This window comes from Achroia grisella, unplaced genomic scaffold (genome assembly GCF_030625045.1).
Source record: "Achroia grisella isolate CSIRO2021 unplaced genomic scaffold, CSIRO_AGI_Agris_v1 utg862, whole genome shotgun sequence".
NCBI classification, from domain to species: domain Eukaryota; kingdom Metazoa; phylum Arthropoda; class Insecta; order Lepidoptera; family Pyralidae; genus Achroia; species Achroia grisella.
The window spans coordinates 1,005,860-1,024,278 of NW_026713046.1; the positions used below are offsets into that span (position 1 = coordinate 1,005,860).

At 35.2% G+C, this 18,419-nt stretch overlaps 1 protein-coding gene across 2 annotated transcripts; it reads left to right on the plus strand.

The window, feature by feature from the left end:
- Nucleotides 1-542: 542 nt before the first annotated feature.
- On the plus strand, nucleotides 543-15,701 carry LOC131852785 (uncharacterized). 2 transcript variants are annotated; one of them, XM_059203515.1, is made up of 9 exons: nucleotides 543-743; nucleotides 1,062-1,270; nucleotides 3,315-3,476; nucleotides 4,508-4,580; nucleotides 5,265-5,345; nucleotides 7,627-7,701; nucleotides 8,870-8,929; nucleotides 10,535-10,603; nucleotides 13,623-15,701. In XM_059203515.1, exons 2-9 carry the CDS (start codon nucleotides 1,070-1,072, stop codon nucleotides 13,874-13,876), a joined length of 975 nt encoding a protein of 324 aa, XP_059059498.1. In that variant the 5' UTR covers nucleotides 543-743; nucleotides 1,062-1,069; the 3' UTR covers nucleotides 13,877-15,701. The 2 variants fall into 2 exon arrangements, with proteins under 2 accessions (XP_059059498.1, XP_059059497.1); XM_059203514.1 differs by lacking the exon at nucleotides 543-743 and adding an exon at nucleotides 824-986.
- The last annotated feature ends 2,718 nt before the right edge of the window (nucleotides 15,702-18,419 follow it).

Below are 18,419 nucleotides of genomic sequence, written 5' to 3' on the forward strand. Positions count from 1 at the left end.
AAGGAGATGGACGAATATGAAAAAAAAAAAAATCTCTTTGGACACTCGTAACATATTCGTTATATGACCACGATGGGCTGATTGACCAAATATCATATCTTATCTTCCTCCACGGGCGCCCCGCCAGCGTAAACTGTTACCACAGGCGGGAGCACCATTCCATAGCATAGGAAATAATAACCTTACTCTTGAATCACACTATGTAACTAAAAAAATCATTAAAATACGTTACGTAATTTAAAATATAGAAGATAGCGACGACGACTTTGTGTTATACTAGGTAAAGATTAAAAAAAACCATGGTACTTTATAGTTTATGGTTTTATTGGAACAAGCTTCGTAACCAATTAATATATGTTGTAAAGTATACATAAAAATACCACCTTATAGGTAGGGTACGTATAAATGCATTTCAAAGAGAAAGTAAACTTTCTATGACAACTTTGAACTTTCACGTTTAAGTCTCAGAACGTAGTTCTTTATATAGTCTGTGATGTGATGGTTTCTATAATAGTTTCTACGTGTCAAAAAAGTACTTTTAAATTTATTAACAGTGGTTAGAAAATAATAATATAACAGACAGAAAAGGAGATAATTAAAAAATACATACCCAATACTGTATTCTTCAATTTCATATATAATAGATACTGAAAAAATAATATATAATCGTTATACCATCAATGTGATTGGCAACATGATCTTCCTCTGACATTCGCATTCATATAATGCAATCAATTTAAGAAGTAAGCATATTGCCATACAACAGCAAATTGTAAGAGAACATTTCAAAATAGTCGGCATATTGCAACTCGTTTTTGTTTTGAAATTAATTTCTCTCTAATTTCTCTTTCTTTTCTTGATCTACATACTGATTGTCAAAAATAGATTATCAAAATTATGCTTAATTTTAACATAGTACAATTTATTTTTTATTTTGACGGCCTAATTTGAGTGGTTTTGGAATAATAAATCGTAGTTAATTAAAAGTGAGTGCTATTGCAATGTTTAGACTTTTTCTTACCATTTTATACATCTTACGAATATTGTGTTAAAACTTCCAGACCTAGATATGCCGCCTACTCGCCAAGTTAGCGACCGTCAGCTCGAACTGATGGTGGATTTTGTGGATGCAAACAGAAAAATTATTTTGGCTACCAATGGTAAAAGCCCATACGGGCAGCGAGTGTCGTTTGAGGCATGGGATATAATATCTAAGACACTAAACGATGTAGACGGAGGACTCAGTAAAACCCCTGAAAAATGGAAGCGTGTAAGTAGTTTTGACTCCTAACAAATTGATTAATAAATAGTTATGAAAGGACAAAGTTATTTTAAATAGCCACATTTAAAAGAACGTTATATTTAATAATTCTTTTAAATATTCAAATTTAGAACATTAATCCTGACAAGACAGATTCCACAGAACACTCAACCAATTTGAATAATTAAAAAGTTTGAAAACTATGGAATTATGGTAAACAGGTCTATGTGTGCAATTTTAAAAGTAATATAATCATAGATTTAATACCTCTATAATGTAAAATAGAACAATAAAAGTGTTTTTTTTCAGTATAATTATATAATTCAATTACTAACAGAGTTTTGATTATGTAACATACGTACAAATTATGTAGTTTGTGTCACAACTGCAACTGTCAATTGATTCATATAAGTATTTATGCCCTTGGAACAGTCTGCTGCACTACTATTATACAATAAAACATTCAGTTAGTTAGTTTAAAATAGGAAATGATTACAACTCTTACATTATTATTCCTATAGTTAAATACATTTTAACATAAATAATTTTTGTGGTCGAGAGAGGCAAATTTTATATACCATACATACCTTTATTTGCCACAAAATTATTAATGTTTCAACCTGTTTAACTATATAAATAATTTCTTAAATTATACTTCATATATACAAATTATATTAAATAATATAAATATATTGAGTAATCTGTTGCTTTGTTCGTAAAACTACTATTGAAACATGTTGAAATGTTTGAAACCGTGGTATATCCAAGATAAACTTTGATATCTGCTAATGCATTTTTGTTCCCACTATATCATCTATTAAGTAGTTTGCTTAGCAAGCAGACTTTGGGTTGAAAGTTGAGATAAAGCAGTGATATTACAGCATACAGAGTCATGACATCATACCCTTTGAGGTACTATGGGTTTCTCATAATGATTTGATGCCAATAGTGCTGTTCATGTATTGCAACAGTTGCCACTTACCATTAGGTGGACTGCACCACTCTGATTATGTATGAACCATTTGATAGTTTCAGTTGCACACCACCTTTGCTATAAGGTTGATAATCAAATCCTTCATACCTAATTGTGACGCTGCCTATTTAAATTTGTTACAAATTATGATTAGCAATAGACTACATACCATAGAATTACATACCAGAACTCTATAATTATGTAACAATGTTATTGACAATACTTAATTGTGGTATACTGGAGTCTACAATTTCACTGTTTAACTATTCGTTAAACATTTGCTTTTTAAATTTTTGTTGTTTTAATGTAACTGTAATGACAAACAAACTGATGGCTCATTTGATGGTAACCATCACCAATGTTAAATTTTGGGTATAAATATAGGCAAAGAAGCTAAAAAAATTTCCCTAAAATATGAAATTGTCACCAATGTTAAATATCAGTACAAATATGGGCTACAAAAGCTAAGTATGAAATCATTATTTTTATGAACAGTGTCAATGTCACCTATTATTGTAATAATTCGTTTCTAACAAAATAATAGACAGTGCCAAATATTTTCAATAAAGTTATATCATCATCTGCTTCTTCCTTATCCCATTTATTTGGGGTCGGTGTAATATGTTTTTCTCTTCCATTCATCACTGTTCGCAGTCATCTTGTTATTTACTCCCTTTCTCACCATATCATCTTTCACACAGTCCATCCATCTCTTTTTCGGCCTTCCTCTGCCCTTATAACCATCCACTTTCATATGTAACACCTTTCTTAAAATATTATCCTCATTCCTACGCATTACATGTCCATACCATGATAGACGATTACTCTTCAACCTCTCTGACACTGGTGCCACTTTCATACTTCCTCTAATGTATTCATTCTTTATCTAATCCATTCTTGTCACACCACACATCCACCTCAACATTCTCATCTCATTTCAGTTTTCAATAAAGTAATACTAGATACATTAAATGTTTTATTTATGGTATTGTTGTAGTTTGTTTTATTTATTGTTGTCCTTTGCTATTCATCAATTGATGGCACTTTTAAATAAAATATTTTGTTTTTTTTAATTTACAGTACTGGCACCTGCTGAAGTGCCGTACGAAGGCGAAAGCTGCAGACATCAGGAGGAATCAAAAGGACTTTGGCGGTGGCAGCAAACCGTTCCCACTGTCTGAATTGGAGAAGAAGATAATTTCTATACTTCGAAAGGCTGCGGTTGAATTCCCTGAAGCGGATGTCAGTATACTTTTCAATCTGTACTATCATAGTAATATTATAAATGTGGCAGTATGTCTGTCTGTTTGTTACGTTTTTATGATTAAACTCTCAACTGGTACTCATGAAACCTGTGAAGACAACAGTAGACTTCTGCGCTTTTGAGAGGAGTTTGGCTGGCTACTCTAGTAGTCTAGGCTCTACACGCATAACAGGCCAGATGAGATGCTGATTATGGTAAATGGAGCCCAACGATCATTACAACATAATATGTACAACATTTATTTGAAAAGAATACGAGCTGAGTTTCTTTTCAGTTCCTCTCATCTCGAAATCATTCTGAACTGACGGTAGATTTGACATATTATAAGAGTCTGTAATAGACCTACACGAATAAAGATATTTTGAATTTGAATACAATACTCTCAACTGGTTTTTATGAAATTTTGACATCAAGGGACTAGACTAATAGACTCTAGACGTGGACTAAAAGATGGATTACGTTGCCCAGACATAATATATCTTTTATTTAAAAACGCAGGGAAGTCCAGGGTAATAGCTTAATAAGAATACTCCTGGATCATTCTCACAAGTCACATAACCTAGTCCCGCGTTAAGTAGAGCTTGTGTTATGTGTACTAGACAACTGATATAAATACATCGATATTTTTTTTATAAATATACAATATACAGAGAAAACACCCAGACTGATACTAACAATTATACTCATGAATACAAATGTTTGTACCGTGATTGAACCCGCGACCATCGGAAGTAAAACGATTTGCTAAACTGCTATACCATTGAGGCTGTCCTACAATTTGTTCTCCTCAATAGAATCTGTATAATTGAATTGGAGTGTAGGGGAAAATATTAAAATAAAAAAACTAAACGTTCATAAGCAACTAAAATGTCCTACATGAATAAATGATTTCTTATTTCATTTGATTTGTTCACTTTGTGTTGTTTTTACTCAGATACAAACAATCATACTCATGAATACAAATGTTTGTACTGATACATATAATAAAAAGATGTACAATGTATTACAGCTATTCAAAGAAACAGAGAAAAAGACCAGTCCTAATGCATGGCCTGAAGACCAGACAACAGTTGCAATTTCAAGTAAGTATTTACCATTCGAAGATAACTATACAGATACTCACTATATAAATGTTATGTTTACCATTCGTATCACCTAAAACAATGTCTATAGATTTATGTATTTGGAATGTTCTTGCCAGTTCTTCTCAGTTGGATCTATATACCGAACTGGACGGTAGGGAAAAAATTATTTGAATTTGAATTTGTTAACAAAATGGCGGATACCTGGCTGTGGAGCAAAGACATAATTATATAGCTATTGAGAATTTATAAGCCTTAAACGTGTCTATGGAAAATAATAATTTCAAAACACTAAAAATAATAAATTCTTTAATAGTTGTCATTGTTTGGTGATTTGAACAGCATTAGAATAGTACGACAAAATAGCGCCCGCTGTCTTTCTCGTGGCTAGATCAAGTGTGATCAGGAGTCACGCGTGAAAGAACTTGTCGTGCTTTAATCATATTGTTAATATCATCGTCCATAGATCTATCCAAGATAACAGTCCTAAAGATGTTGTATAAATATGTAATAAAACTATTTATGACTGAAAATTGTATTTTAATGTTATGGTAGATAGAGAAGATGACACAATATAATAATTTCTTTTTTTATATTTTTCATTATAGAATAGAAAAAACCTTTAAATATATTAATATCAAAAGAGTTTTCTCAACAAAAGATGTGTTTGTTTGTCCGTCACAGCCGTGGAGTTGGAGCCTGAATGTCAGGAGATGGAAGTCAAGTTGGAGGTTGAGACCACTGAATGTGAATACCTAGAACCATGTAAGTAACTTATGATTACTGTTGCGGGGCAATAATACGATGTTGTCGGTTGAGACGATGTATATTATAAATGATAATTGACTGACAATATGTACATAAACATATTGATCTTATATACTAAATGACAATAGGAAAATGTAAGGTGGGGCAGGGGCGTATTTACCTAAAGGGCTGCAGCCCAGGGCCCCGAGGACACAGAGGGTCCTCCAGTCCCACTGAAACGATATTTAGAATTTAATCTAGAATGTTTAAAAACTTATCATAAGGCTGGCAACCCTCAGATCAATAAACCCATGCGACTGCGCGTCTCGAAAGGAACGGGGAATTTGTTTGAATGTAAATTAAGTAGGTCCCTAAGTAGATTTAGCTCAGGGCCCGACAAATTCTCGTTCCGCCCCTGAGGTGGGGTGACACAGTTTAGACACGGCAGTGCTTAGCAGATAATATTGAGTTTGTGTTACTAGCCATAATTAATTGCTATTTGCTAAAAAAATATCTATGTATTTGTATCGGTTATCTAGTACCCATAACACAAGCTAAAAGCTAAAAGTTACTTAGATACATCAATATAATACTATTGATGTATCTAGGTAACTTGTCCCATATATAATAATAATAATAATCTCAGGACAATTCACACAGCGCCATCTAGACCCAAGTTAAGCTAGTTAAAGATTGTGTTATGGGTACTAGATAACTGATACAAATACATAGATATATTTTTTTGTGAATACATACATATTAAGTCCACCTTTTGTACCAACTTTAGTGGTCAATAAAGCAAAAAACAAATACATAGATATATTTTTTTGTGAATACATACATATTATACATAGAAAACACCCAGACCGATACAATCATACTCGTCAATACAAATGTTTGTGCCGTGCGAGGAATCGAACCCTCGATGCGGTGTGCTCGACCGCTATACCACCGAGGTCGTCTATATATGATTGGAGTAGGTAGAGCTATTTAGGATCATTGACCTCAAACATTGATGTTAATATGGATCAACGTGCGATGTTGCCGCCTTGTTGGCACTCGTTGGGATATCGATAATAATGCGATCTTGCTCACACATACAGGTAATGTTACTGTGACTAGAGTGACTCGATTACTTCTGTTCTCAGAGTGCTATTTACGCATTAGCAGTATTTTCCCCAAGCCGTAAATTGCTTCTATTATTTTGCTACTTAAAAACAAATCCTGGGATTCGGGATGTTGGATTACGAATCCTTATAAATTAATATATAAAAGAGAGAGTGGACTGTATTTATTGAAAAGAAAATAATTAATGGAAAAGGAAGTAAAAATACGATTTCGACCTGGAAGAACGTCTTCCACACTCCGAACACCCCAAAGTAAGCAATGTAACACCAAACTTACTCACCTTTGCTCAGAAACGTCCCGATGTGTAGTACTGTTTAGTGGCCACGCACTCTAGAGTGTATACATTCATCAAAAACAATTACATATATTGTGTTAAATAATTCCTTAATTATCTTGTTTTATATAGATAAAAATACAGAGCGTCCTTTTAATTCCAGTTTTTATTTTCAATTGTTTTATTATTCTTTTTTTGAAGTTTAAGTGGCCACATGTTTTTATATGTGGCCAGTATTACCGAGCGCCCTTTGCTCCAGTATATCACGGGGCCAGTATATCAGTATAGCCGGTGATATCACGGGGAATATCCATATTATTCTATCATGTGGCAAGTACATAAAATAGATTTCATGCTCTTACCCTGTAATTTCACTGCTTAATCGCACCTTACAACCTAAACACGGTTTACAAAACGAGTGGCTGAATTTGATAAGGCCGAGTTACCCAGGTGATAAAAATATTTCATGATTGAGTAGTTTAAAAATGTAAAAGGTTGTATTTTTTAGAATATTTGATAAAAGCTGAAGCTGCTAACCAATTTATTAAATATATTATAACCAGCACACTCAATACACGCCATATTTGTTCTGACAACATAGACAAGAGAGTTTTTACTTTTCTTATAATCATAGACACTAATACATAGTTAACATAGATTACTCTATGTACGGACTATAAATCTTATTAATATTATAAACCCGAAAGTTTGTCAGTATGGATGGATGTTTGTTACTCTATCATACAAAAACTACTGAACGGATTTTGATGAAACAATAACATGTAGGTTATAAATTTCATGCGGGTAGCTCAGCGGGTAGCACAGCTAGTATATAGGATAGATTCAATATTTTCTAGAACTTTCTTTCCTTGGGTTAATAGTGAAATATTATTTTAGTCAGTCCCGTGGAGCAGGAGCAGAGTCAAGCAGAGCCCGAGCAGAGTATAGAAGCGGTGTCTCTCACGTCGCCAGGTAAATTATAATTTATAATATTTACTACGTAAACGCACGGACGAATATGTCTGTGGAAAAATGTATTTAAAAATAAAAAAAAAAAATATATATATATTTACTACGTTATATTCTTACTAATATTTTAAATGCGAAAGTTTGTGAGTATGTATGGATGTTTGTTACTCTTTCACGCAAATACTACTGAACGGATTTTGATTAAACTTTACAGTGATACAGCTTATACATCAGAATAACAGTGTGAGCTGCATAACAGTGTGAGCATAGCTTTTGCTTGGGGCTTCGCTCGCGTTAATTTATCCCCTTAGGGGTGGAATTTATCAAAATCCTTTCTTAGGGGATGCCTACGTCATAGTAGTTTTATGCATGCAAAGTCTCAGCCCGATCGGTTTAAAATTGACAAAGTTTCATATAAACTTTCATCCCCTATTTTATCCCTTTGGGGGTATAGAATTTATCAAAATCCTTTCTTAGCGGGTGCCTACGTCATAACATCTACCTGCATGGCAAATTTCAGCCCCATCCGTCCAGTGGTTTGTGCTGTGCGTTGATAGATCACTATGTCAGTCATCTTTGAGTTATATATATTTAGAAGTTTGTGAGGACAGTTGGTTGTTTGTATATTTGTTATTCTCTAACGCAAAAACTATTGGCTGGATCATGGAATGGATGAGTGATTTTGGTACACAGATCGATTGTAGCTTAGGTCAATAAGCAGAAATTTGTTTTTTGTTAAATATACGACATATGTTTCGTTATTATTAATATAGTTTAACACCAATAATTTTAGGTACCGGTAGGTAAAAAAAATATATAATGTAAAAACTTGACGTTCATAAGCGGCTAAAATGTCCTACATGAATAAATAATTTTTGAATTTTAAAATTTTCATTTTTTTAAATTTTTATGCTAAATAAACGTAATCACTTTGTCTTGCACTAACCGTGGACACGAGCTGACTGTTAAACCGGTTTATCTTAAAAATAAACTACATTAGACGCGAAAGTTTAAGAGTATGTTTTGTTAATGTTTAAGAATACGATGCAATGTTGAAACTCCTTTCTTTTCTTGATTTGGGTGTTCATGGGCGGCGGTAATCACTTACCGTGAAGTGAGCCGTAAGCTCGTTTGTCCCCTATGCTATAAAAAAATAACATTTACTTTTTAGATAGTCCACCAGAGCAACAACCCCCGCCGATTACAGAACCTGTATCTTCCACTCCACAAGGTAAATAATGACTAAAGTACGGTTATTAATTCCAGTCAGTAAAATGACAAGTGCAACTGTCACTGATACAAAAAAGGGTGGCCCGCTACAATAGTGATGCTCGGCAATCAATAGACTTAGACATTTAGTCATGCTTTATTTTATTAGGTATCAAAGCGTTTTTTTTTATTGTTAAATATTAAATACATACCATATTAAAAATTACGATTTTAGAAATATGGACCTTACCAGCATATTAAAATTTCTCACTGTAACATTATTACAAATGCTGGGAAAAAATGTATAAAGAGATTCAGAGGAATTAACACTAGAATTTTTATTTATTTAAAGGCAATTTGATATTGAATAAAAAAAATCTAGTCTCGACTAACTTTTAATTGTTAAAACTCCATTGTACCATATCACTATTTATTTGGGGGTAAAAACTTGCAACACTGGAAATGTCATTTTACTGACTGGAATTAATAATCTTACTTTACAAATTTTCTTGCACGTGTAGAAATGGAAGTAATCTTTATTAAGAAAACTTTTGTATAGTCATATCTTTTTATTCTACCACTCATGCGGAACGCAGACTCATCACAAGAAGAATGCGCAAGGAACTTGCGTGTTGCTTTTTTTATATGAATTTTGTGTGAATACAAACTGCCAAATAGCAAAGTGACATAAAGAAACAAATAACTACTTAATTAACCAAATAAATCAGTCAGAGTAGACCAGTCCCTACAAACAGCACTCGTTCACGAGTATGACGAGAGAGCTAGCCATCACTATGCTTAATCATATTTCAGGGACCCCGATGACCCGTCCCACCACGTCTGCCTGAATGGTTATTTAAATGAGAGAGATACTCAGATGACTTCGTATAAAGTCTACTTGTAGAAAATTGCTGTTTATTTTATTTTATTTATTTATTCCACGCAACTACGCCCATATTATATAAATACTTTATGTATGAAGCACTAATGAATGATGACGACTTAGGCTTTGAAGCCGGCTACCGCATGGGAAACCCCAAGTAGCGCCCGTGACTTGTGACACGGGTGTAGGTTTAAAAGGCCATTTTAGAATGCATTAACACTCACCTTCACTACTTGCAGTTTCCCCCCAGGCCCAACTAAGACCGGGATAAACCCATTTCTAATACAATTACTTTAGTATCCAAAACACAACCGCACGCTCTGCGCTCGTCGACTGAATGCCGCGGCTTACTCAACGAAAGAGGATTATTCAACTACCGACCTCCGTATTTATAGACCAAAGTTAGTGTAGTAGATCGGTCTATAAATACTAGATGGCGCTATTTACAATATTTGTAATAATCTTTACATTGGATAGTTCATTAGTACTAAACACAAACTACCTTCTTTTAATATATTTTTAAAATATTGGATTTTTTCTACAATAATTATGTGAACTCTAACACTTATAGACTTACATAAGAATTAATATATTGGTGTAGTCTATGTTGACACGGCACTCTTTATATTTCTTGCATATTATCTTACCTGTGGTTTCTTGGTAATGGTTACAATTTATAGTTTTTTATTTTGTCATTCCAGTTATACAGAATATAATAATGTTTGTATTTGTTTCCTTTTACAGAAGACCCACTCGAGTGTAGCCGTCCACGATCCCGAAATGAATCTGTATGGAAGTCCAGGCATAAACGACGTATGTGTTTATAACAAATCTTTGATACTGCTGTCACATATATCATTACTAGCGACCCGTCCCGGCTTCGCATAGATGTTTACAAATACTTAAATTTCTCTGCTTGTTCTGTAACACGCAAGTATTATGCATATAAACCTTCCTCTTGAATCACTGCCTCAAAAAACTTTAGAGTCACACTGCAGATGCGCTGTTTTAGTATTCTTCATATTTTTTTTATATAGTAGTATTGTTTTTTATATATTTCTGCTGTTACTATTTATACATTTTATATTTTATCATTATTATTATTATTTTATATAAAAATGTATGTATATTCGACGACCTCAGTGGTCTAGCGGTCTAGCACACCGCTTTACGACCGATGGTCGCGGGTTCGATTCCTCGCACGGCACAAACATTTGTATTCATGAGTATGATTGTTTGTATCGGTCTGGGTGTTTTCTATGTATATGGTATGGTATGGTATGTTAGACTCCATTCTCCGCAATTAGCCTCACATTCGGGCCGTTGTGCGTGTAGAGCCAGACTACTAACGTAGCCAGCCAAGCTCCTCCCAAAAGCGCAGAAGACTCCTGGTGTCTTCGCAGGCTTCACGGAGCGACCTCACCGTTCCGAGGATTTGTTTTCGTTGTTCGGCCACTGCCGTGCACTCCAGGATTACGTGAGCCGCCGTTTCTTCAGCTTCAAAGCAGCCCCGACAGAGGGGGCTGTCTGTAGCATCAATTTTGTATAAGTGTTTGTTTAAGAAACAATGGCCCGTTATTGTCCCTATCATTATTTTTAGGTTTTGTCTATCTAGATTAAGTAGACGTGTTGTTAACCGATGGTTCGTTTTTGGAATTGCCACTTTAGATTGTTTGCAATCAGTGGTTAGGTTCCATCTGTGGTTTTGTATTTCGGTGGATCTCTGGCGAATCCAGGTGCGAAATTGCGAGAATGGTATTGGCATGAGCGGGAGGGGGCCTGCAACCACCATGCCGGATCCTACTCTCGCTAGTTCGTCCGCGGCGTCATTGCCATATGATCCGCTGTGCCCCTTTATCCACTGGATAATTACTCCGTTATGCGTTGCAATTTTTTCCAGGGCGATGTGGCACTCGATTATTAGTTTGTTGTTGGATTTTCTGTTCTGTAGTGCTTTAAGCACGGCTGCACTGTCCGATATGAATTTAATGTTGAAATTGTTGACCCCTAACCTGTATACAGCTTTTGCTGCCTCGGTCAGGGCAACACATTCGCACTGAAAGATCGAACTGTGTTTGCCGAGCGGTATAGATATGTTCATGTTGAGGTCAAGGGAATGTGCCCCAGCTCCTGAACCGTTCTGTGTTTTGGAGCCATCTGTGTAGATGCGTAGTTCATTTACTGCAGATTGGTCCCTTTCCTCCTCCTTCAATTGTATTTGGTATTTCCTGTTAAACGAGTGGTATGCTTGAGTTCTGTCACACGGAGCGGCAATCAAAGGTTCATATTCGATTGCTTGGTTCAGGATGGTTGTGTGAGAACTGTAATGGTTTTTGCCCCATAGACCAAGATGGTATAATCTTCCGGCAGCTATAGCTGCTTCTTGCTGTATGTATAGGTCAAGGGGTGTAATGTTAAGGGCTATTTCCATTGCCATTGTTGGGGTTGTTTTCATACATCCAGTAACTGAGGAGCATGCAAGTCTTTGGAAAGATCTTAGTTTGTTGACTGTGGTCGTAAGTTTCGACCTTGTCCACCAAACCAAGGCCCCATATACCAGCATTGGTCTTATTACTGATGTGTATAGCCAGAGAGTTATTTTCGGGGAGACACCCCATTTATTACCAAGCATTTTCCTGCATTGATAGAATGCAATTGTGCTTTTGTTAATTTTGTGATATGTATAATATGTATGTATTTACAAAAAGAAATATCTATGTATTTGTATCAGTTATCTAGTACCCATAACACAAGCTTTAGCTAGCTTAACTTGGGTCTAGATGGCGCTATGTGCATTATCCTGAGATTATTATTATTATTATTGTTATGTAGGAATATGTATTTATATATTATACTTAAATATTTATTTAATATTCTAGTTGTTATATATTATAGTTATATAATGCGTTTGCTTCTTTTTCCTTTGTTGTTATTGTCATGTATATATATATAGTTCCACCACTGTACAATTCCTTTCAGTCATTCAAAGGTTGACTGGAAGAAATCCCTTATTTGGGATAAGTCCACCATTGTACATCTTATATATATATATTTTAAGATCGTTGTATCTTTAGTTAATTTAAATGTATTTATTGTGCAATAAAGTGTTACAAACAAACAAAACAAACAAACTGTATTTATTGCTGAAAACTGCATTAAAATCCGTTGCGTAATATAAAAGATACAAGCAAAGAGGTAGCGGCGACGAAGACTTTATTTTATACTATTTAATAAAGATATGCACACGCATACGCAAGCACGCACGCACGCATGCACGCACGCACGCACGCGCATACGTACATATTCCATATCGATGTCTATTGGATCATGCCACCCGATAAATTTTTTCGGCAAAATCATTATCATCATTACATAGTATAAAACAAAGTTACTGTTGCTGTCTATCTGTCTCTATGTATGCTTAAATCTTTAAAACTGCACAACGGATTTTGAAGCGTTTTTTTAAATAGATAGAGTGATTCAAGAGGGTTATATATATAATACATGTACACCCGTGCGAAGCCGGGGCGAGTAGATAGTAACATTATATATTGTTATTTTGCATTCATAACGACTATTATTGAAGTCAAAGCTATTTCAACATTGCCGATGTCGAGTTGAAAGCAACACCTGACAAGTTGACAATTATATGAACATATTAGAATCTAATGATAATTCTGTTTTTTATCACTGAACAGTTACAGAAAATCTTTGACTTATAAATTAATATAGTCTTTGTATACACCTGCTTTGAACTCACAGCCATAAAAAAAAGAAATAAAAAAAAAGTACCGATACGGAGAGATATAAAATTTACGATTCCTATATATAGATTACAGTAGCAATTTGCCGCGGTGGGCGTACGATTTAGAAGAGAGGCGAATCGCGACAGATGAACGACGAATCGCGGCCGAGGAGCGCCGAATCGCAACCGAGGAGAGGCGAATCGCAGCTGAAGAGAGGCGAACGGCTGCTGAAGAACGCGTTGCGGATGCTATCAACGGTCTGCGGTCCACGAATATGGGCATATTGGGTTGCATGCAGCAATTTGTTCAAATGCTGCGAGGGTATCTCAATAAACAATAAAAACTTGTATTTTCGACATAGATTATATATATGAGATATTTACCGTGAAACTATATTAGTTTACTGGCTGTGACACGTGACTTTGTTCGCCTGAAATTAAACTTTTTTTTAATAATTTTAGCAACACGCAAGTTTCATGCTTATTTTTTTGTCATGAGTTTGGTAGAGTATGACGATTCAAAAGAGCTTATATTAAGTTTATTTGAATAAAGATTATTACTATTAGAATAAATAAAATTTCCAAAATAAAGTAGTCTAAGTTACTCCTAACATTAGCTATCTGCGAGTGAAAGTCCCGCCAAAATCAGTTTATCCGTTTTCAGATATTAATAAGAACAAACAGACTTTTTTCTTTGAATTCAACGGGGCAGGGGTCGAACCTGCCTAGGATTCACATTTGGTTTTGCTGTACCGGAGAGTCCGTCGGAAATATAATTAATTTTTTGTGTCAGATTTGAAGTCATTACCTGGTAGACCTAACCACTAAGTCAGGACGCTGTCAATATAATATCAGTGTAAATATCTCGTATTATATAATAAGTGTTATTGTAGAATTTCGAATTGTACTTGAGCATGTGTGGAACCTTCGAATGAATATATACAAAACATTGCTTGTAATAACAATTATATAAACAGAAACAATAATTCTGTTCCTAGTGACACAAGCCTGAGGCGGCCGTGACATAATAATATATCAATCATTTTATTTTGTGACAATAGTACTAGGGGGGGAAGGGGGTTGTCAGTAATGTGGACTAATAACCCCATTGTTACCAATGTACCATGTCAGGTTGACCTCCACGTGGTTCCCCTGGAATCCGTCGTGAAATTCATGGGGAATTTACCAGGATGGGCTAACTGACTTGACGTCATGCTCATCTTAAATCGTCGTGAAATTCATGGGGAATTTACCACGATGGGCTAACTGACCTGACGTCATGCTCATCTTAAATCGTCGTGAAATTCATGGGGAATTTACCAGGATGGGCTAACTGACTTGACGTCATGCTCATCTTAAATCGTCGTGAAATTCATGGGGAATTTACCACGATGGGCTAACTGACTTGACGTCATGCTCATCTTAAATCGTCGTGAAATTCATGGGGAATTTACCAGGATGGGCTAACTGACCTGACGTCATGCTCATCTTAAACCGTCGTGAAATTCATGGGGAATTTACCAGGATGGGCTAACTGACTTGACGTCATGCTCATCTTAAATCGTCGTGAAATTCATGGGGAATTTACCACGATGGGCTAACTGACCTGACGTCATGCTCATCTTAAATCGTCGTGAAATTCATGGGGAATTTACCACGATGGGCTAACTGACTTGACGTCATGCTCATCTTAAATCGTCGTGAAATTCATGGTGAATTTACCACGATGGGCTAACTGACCTGACGTCATACTCATCTTGTCATCCTCCACTGGAGCCCCGCCAGCGTATACTGTTAGCTCATCCATAAGAAAAAAATAGATACAAAAATAGACTCATTTTCCCATTTATAACTTTAGTTATAATTCAACGCAATGATGACTGGCTTCCGTCATACTTGAGAACGAGTGCTGTGTATTTTTGTTCGGATTAATACCAGCTGCTGAGTTTGAGTACCACCCACCAGAAACTGAAATACCGTCCTGATCATCTGGATGAATGGCGGTCTTCCACAGTGCGGTTTTCTAGAAACTTTCTGCCTTGCATAACCACATTGTGGAATCACTTTCAGCAATGGTATTTCCGAACCGATACGATATTGAAACCTTCAAGAAAAGTGCTTATTCCTTTTTAAAAGGCTTACAACGTACTTGCAATTCCCCTGGTGTTGAGGTTGAGGTGAGCCGCATGCTCGTTTGTCCCCTGTGTTATAAAAAAAAATCTATATCGCGGTGACAAAATTTTACATTAAATGTAATGTGATTCAACCAAGGTTTGTGAGTTTAGAAGCTGATCGCACTCGAATCTTTCTGCCTACCCCGTAAGAGTTCTACTTTGAAGACTTAGATATTATAAATATTATGTTGACTAGTAGTTATATTGAAACGAGTTTTATAACTATGTAAAGAAGTGAGACGGAATTGTTTGTGATCAGGTCTAGTGACCCCCAATGCTGGTAATGTACCATACATTGTTGCTATTGGAGTTCACTAGACCCCACAAAGGTATAAAAGTCAGGCGGACTAGGTCAGATTGACATTCTGACAGCTTCCTCCGGAAGCAATCATGATTGATTCTTGGTGAAATTGTCACGATGTGCGCATTAACTTTACTTCATTCCAATTCTGTTATCCTCCACTGGTGCTGTGCCAGCGTATACCATTAGCATCTCTGATCGATCTCCCGTTCAATTCAAACGGGCATCGAAATTACGACGGCCTGAGGCGAGGTTCGAACCGTTACAGGTGCCTTCACACTAAAGTTGTATCCATCAGGCGGTGAACTGAGTCAAACCTTTAGAGGTGCCTTCAGACTGAAGACTAAAGTCGTATCCCTCAATCGGGAGTTCGCCTTCAGCCGCTCCATAAGTCCTTCCTTTGGTTTAGAGTGCTATCTGCAGTAACGACTTTTGTTCAATAAAGTTGACAATATTAGAGCAGTTAGGAAAAAATATTCCAAATAATCATACATGATTTGTAGTCATTTGGAAAGTTTGCTGTGATTTTTTTTCGGAAAAATAATTTCTGCCAGCTGTGTAATCATGTTTTAAAAAACACCATACATATTGTTTTAGAATAATAGAAAGTCAATATGAAAAAGAAATTGTAAATAAAAATCGTTTATATGTTAATTGTTTTATTACTCTATTCTCCCAAATTTGAATTAAAAATGAATAAAAAAGAAATGTATTATTGTAAACATGTACAACATTTATTTGAAAAGAATACGAGCTGAATTTCTTGTCAGTTCTTCTCATCTCGAAATCATTCCGAACTGACGGTAGATTTGACATATCATAAGAGTCTGTAATAGACCTACATGAATAAAGATTTTAAATTTATTAATAACTAGCTATGCTTGCGATTTGGTTCGCGTGGTATATATATCGAATAACGAATTTTCATACAAACTTTCATCAAATACAAATTCAAATTCAAAATATCTTAATTCATGTAGGTCTATTACAGACTCTTATGTTATGTCAAATCTGCCGTCAGTTCGGAATGATTTCGAGATGAGCAGAACTGACAAGAAACTCAGCTCGTATTTTTTTTTAAATACGTACAACATTAAAAAAAAAATACGAGCTGAGTTTCTTGTCAGTTCTTCTCAACTTCAGTTATATTTACCCGCTTAAGGACGATATTATTGTAAACTGAATGTCATATTTATTTATATTTAATTAATAGCCAAAAAACGTTCAACGTTCTTGCTTTAAAAATTACCATACTTCTATACAGCCATTTATCTACTCTTCCAAGAACCCTTATTTTGCATTAGAAAGTGCTTGTCCTTTCTTAGGCTCTAGACTGCATGTGTACCAAATTTAATTTAAATCGGTGCAGTAGGTTTGGCATAAAAGCGGTACAGACAGACAGATTTGCATTTATAATATTAGTCAGGATAATGCTGTTTGTCTTTTGAGTCTTTGCAAACCACATCGATTCGCTATAGCACCAAAAATCTACAAAAACATTACTTTTTCAATAACCATAACAATTTACGAGTCTACTGTCACACTCTGGAGTCCAGAGTCTGGACGACGCAACGTTGTTTGACGTATAATAATAACTCTGGACAATTAACACAGCGCCATCTAGTCCCACGGTAAGTAGAACTTGTGTTATGATATACTAGACAACTGATATAATTAGATACATTGTATTATTGAAATCAATTTTTACATTTTCTGCCATGTCGGCATGTCAAGTGTAGCCACCGTCTTTCGACGCTGTGTGGACTACCAAATTATATTATAAAGAAAAAATATATGAATATTATCTCTTTTGTGTATTTTAATTCTAATTATTATTCCATCATCATTAAAACAACATACCACAGATACAGAAATCGATAAATACTACAGAATACACAAAAGAAAAAGCTGAAAAAAATCACATTACGCGAGAATTGAACCCGCCACCATCGGAAAGTTAGACAACAAACTAACCATTACACCGTCAAGGTTAATACACACAGCTATTTATTCATTTAGCAGTCCTAAAAGGTCTACCAAAATATACAATTCCGCGTCTAGTACGCACGGCCGCTCAGTTTTGTGGGAGCGAAAAAACCAACACATCCCGCATTGAATACAGAAATGTAGGCACCCAACTAATTTATCTACTGACTTGTGATGTGGGAAATAACGAAGGAAACACGTTGGATGTGGTATCTAGTTTGATTTTGTTAAACTCATTACAAGCACTTTTGAATAGTCATATTTTGATTCTACCACTCATTCGGAATGCAGATTCATCACAAGAAGAATGAGCAAGAAACTTGTGTGTTGTTCTTTTGAATAGAATAGATTTTTTATATAATAATTACAGTATAACAAGTAAAAGGCATGCGATAATCAATGCAGAAATCGCTACGCACTCAT

Excerpts from the sequence above, each read along its gene's own strand:
- LOC131852785 (XM_059203515.1), top strand. The coding sequence starts at position 1,070 with ATGCCGCCTACTCGCCAAGTTAGCGACCGTCAGCTCGAACTGATGGTG. Across the intron at positions 1,271-3,314 it reads CCCCTGAAAAATGGAAGCGT|TACTGGCACCTGCTGAAGTG; the intron begins GTAAGTAGTTTT and ends TTTAATTTACAG. Across the intron at positions 8,930-10,534 it reads TGTATCTTCCACTCCACAAG|AAGACCCACTCGAGTGTAGC; the intron begins GTAAATAATGAC and ends TTCCTTTTACAG.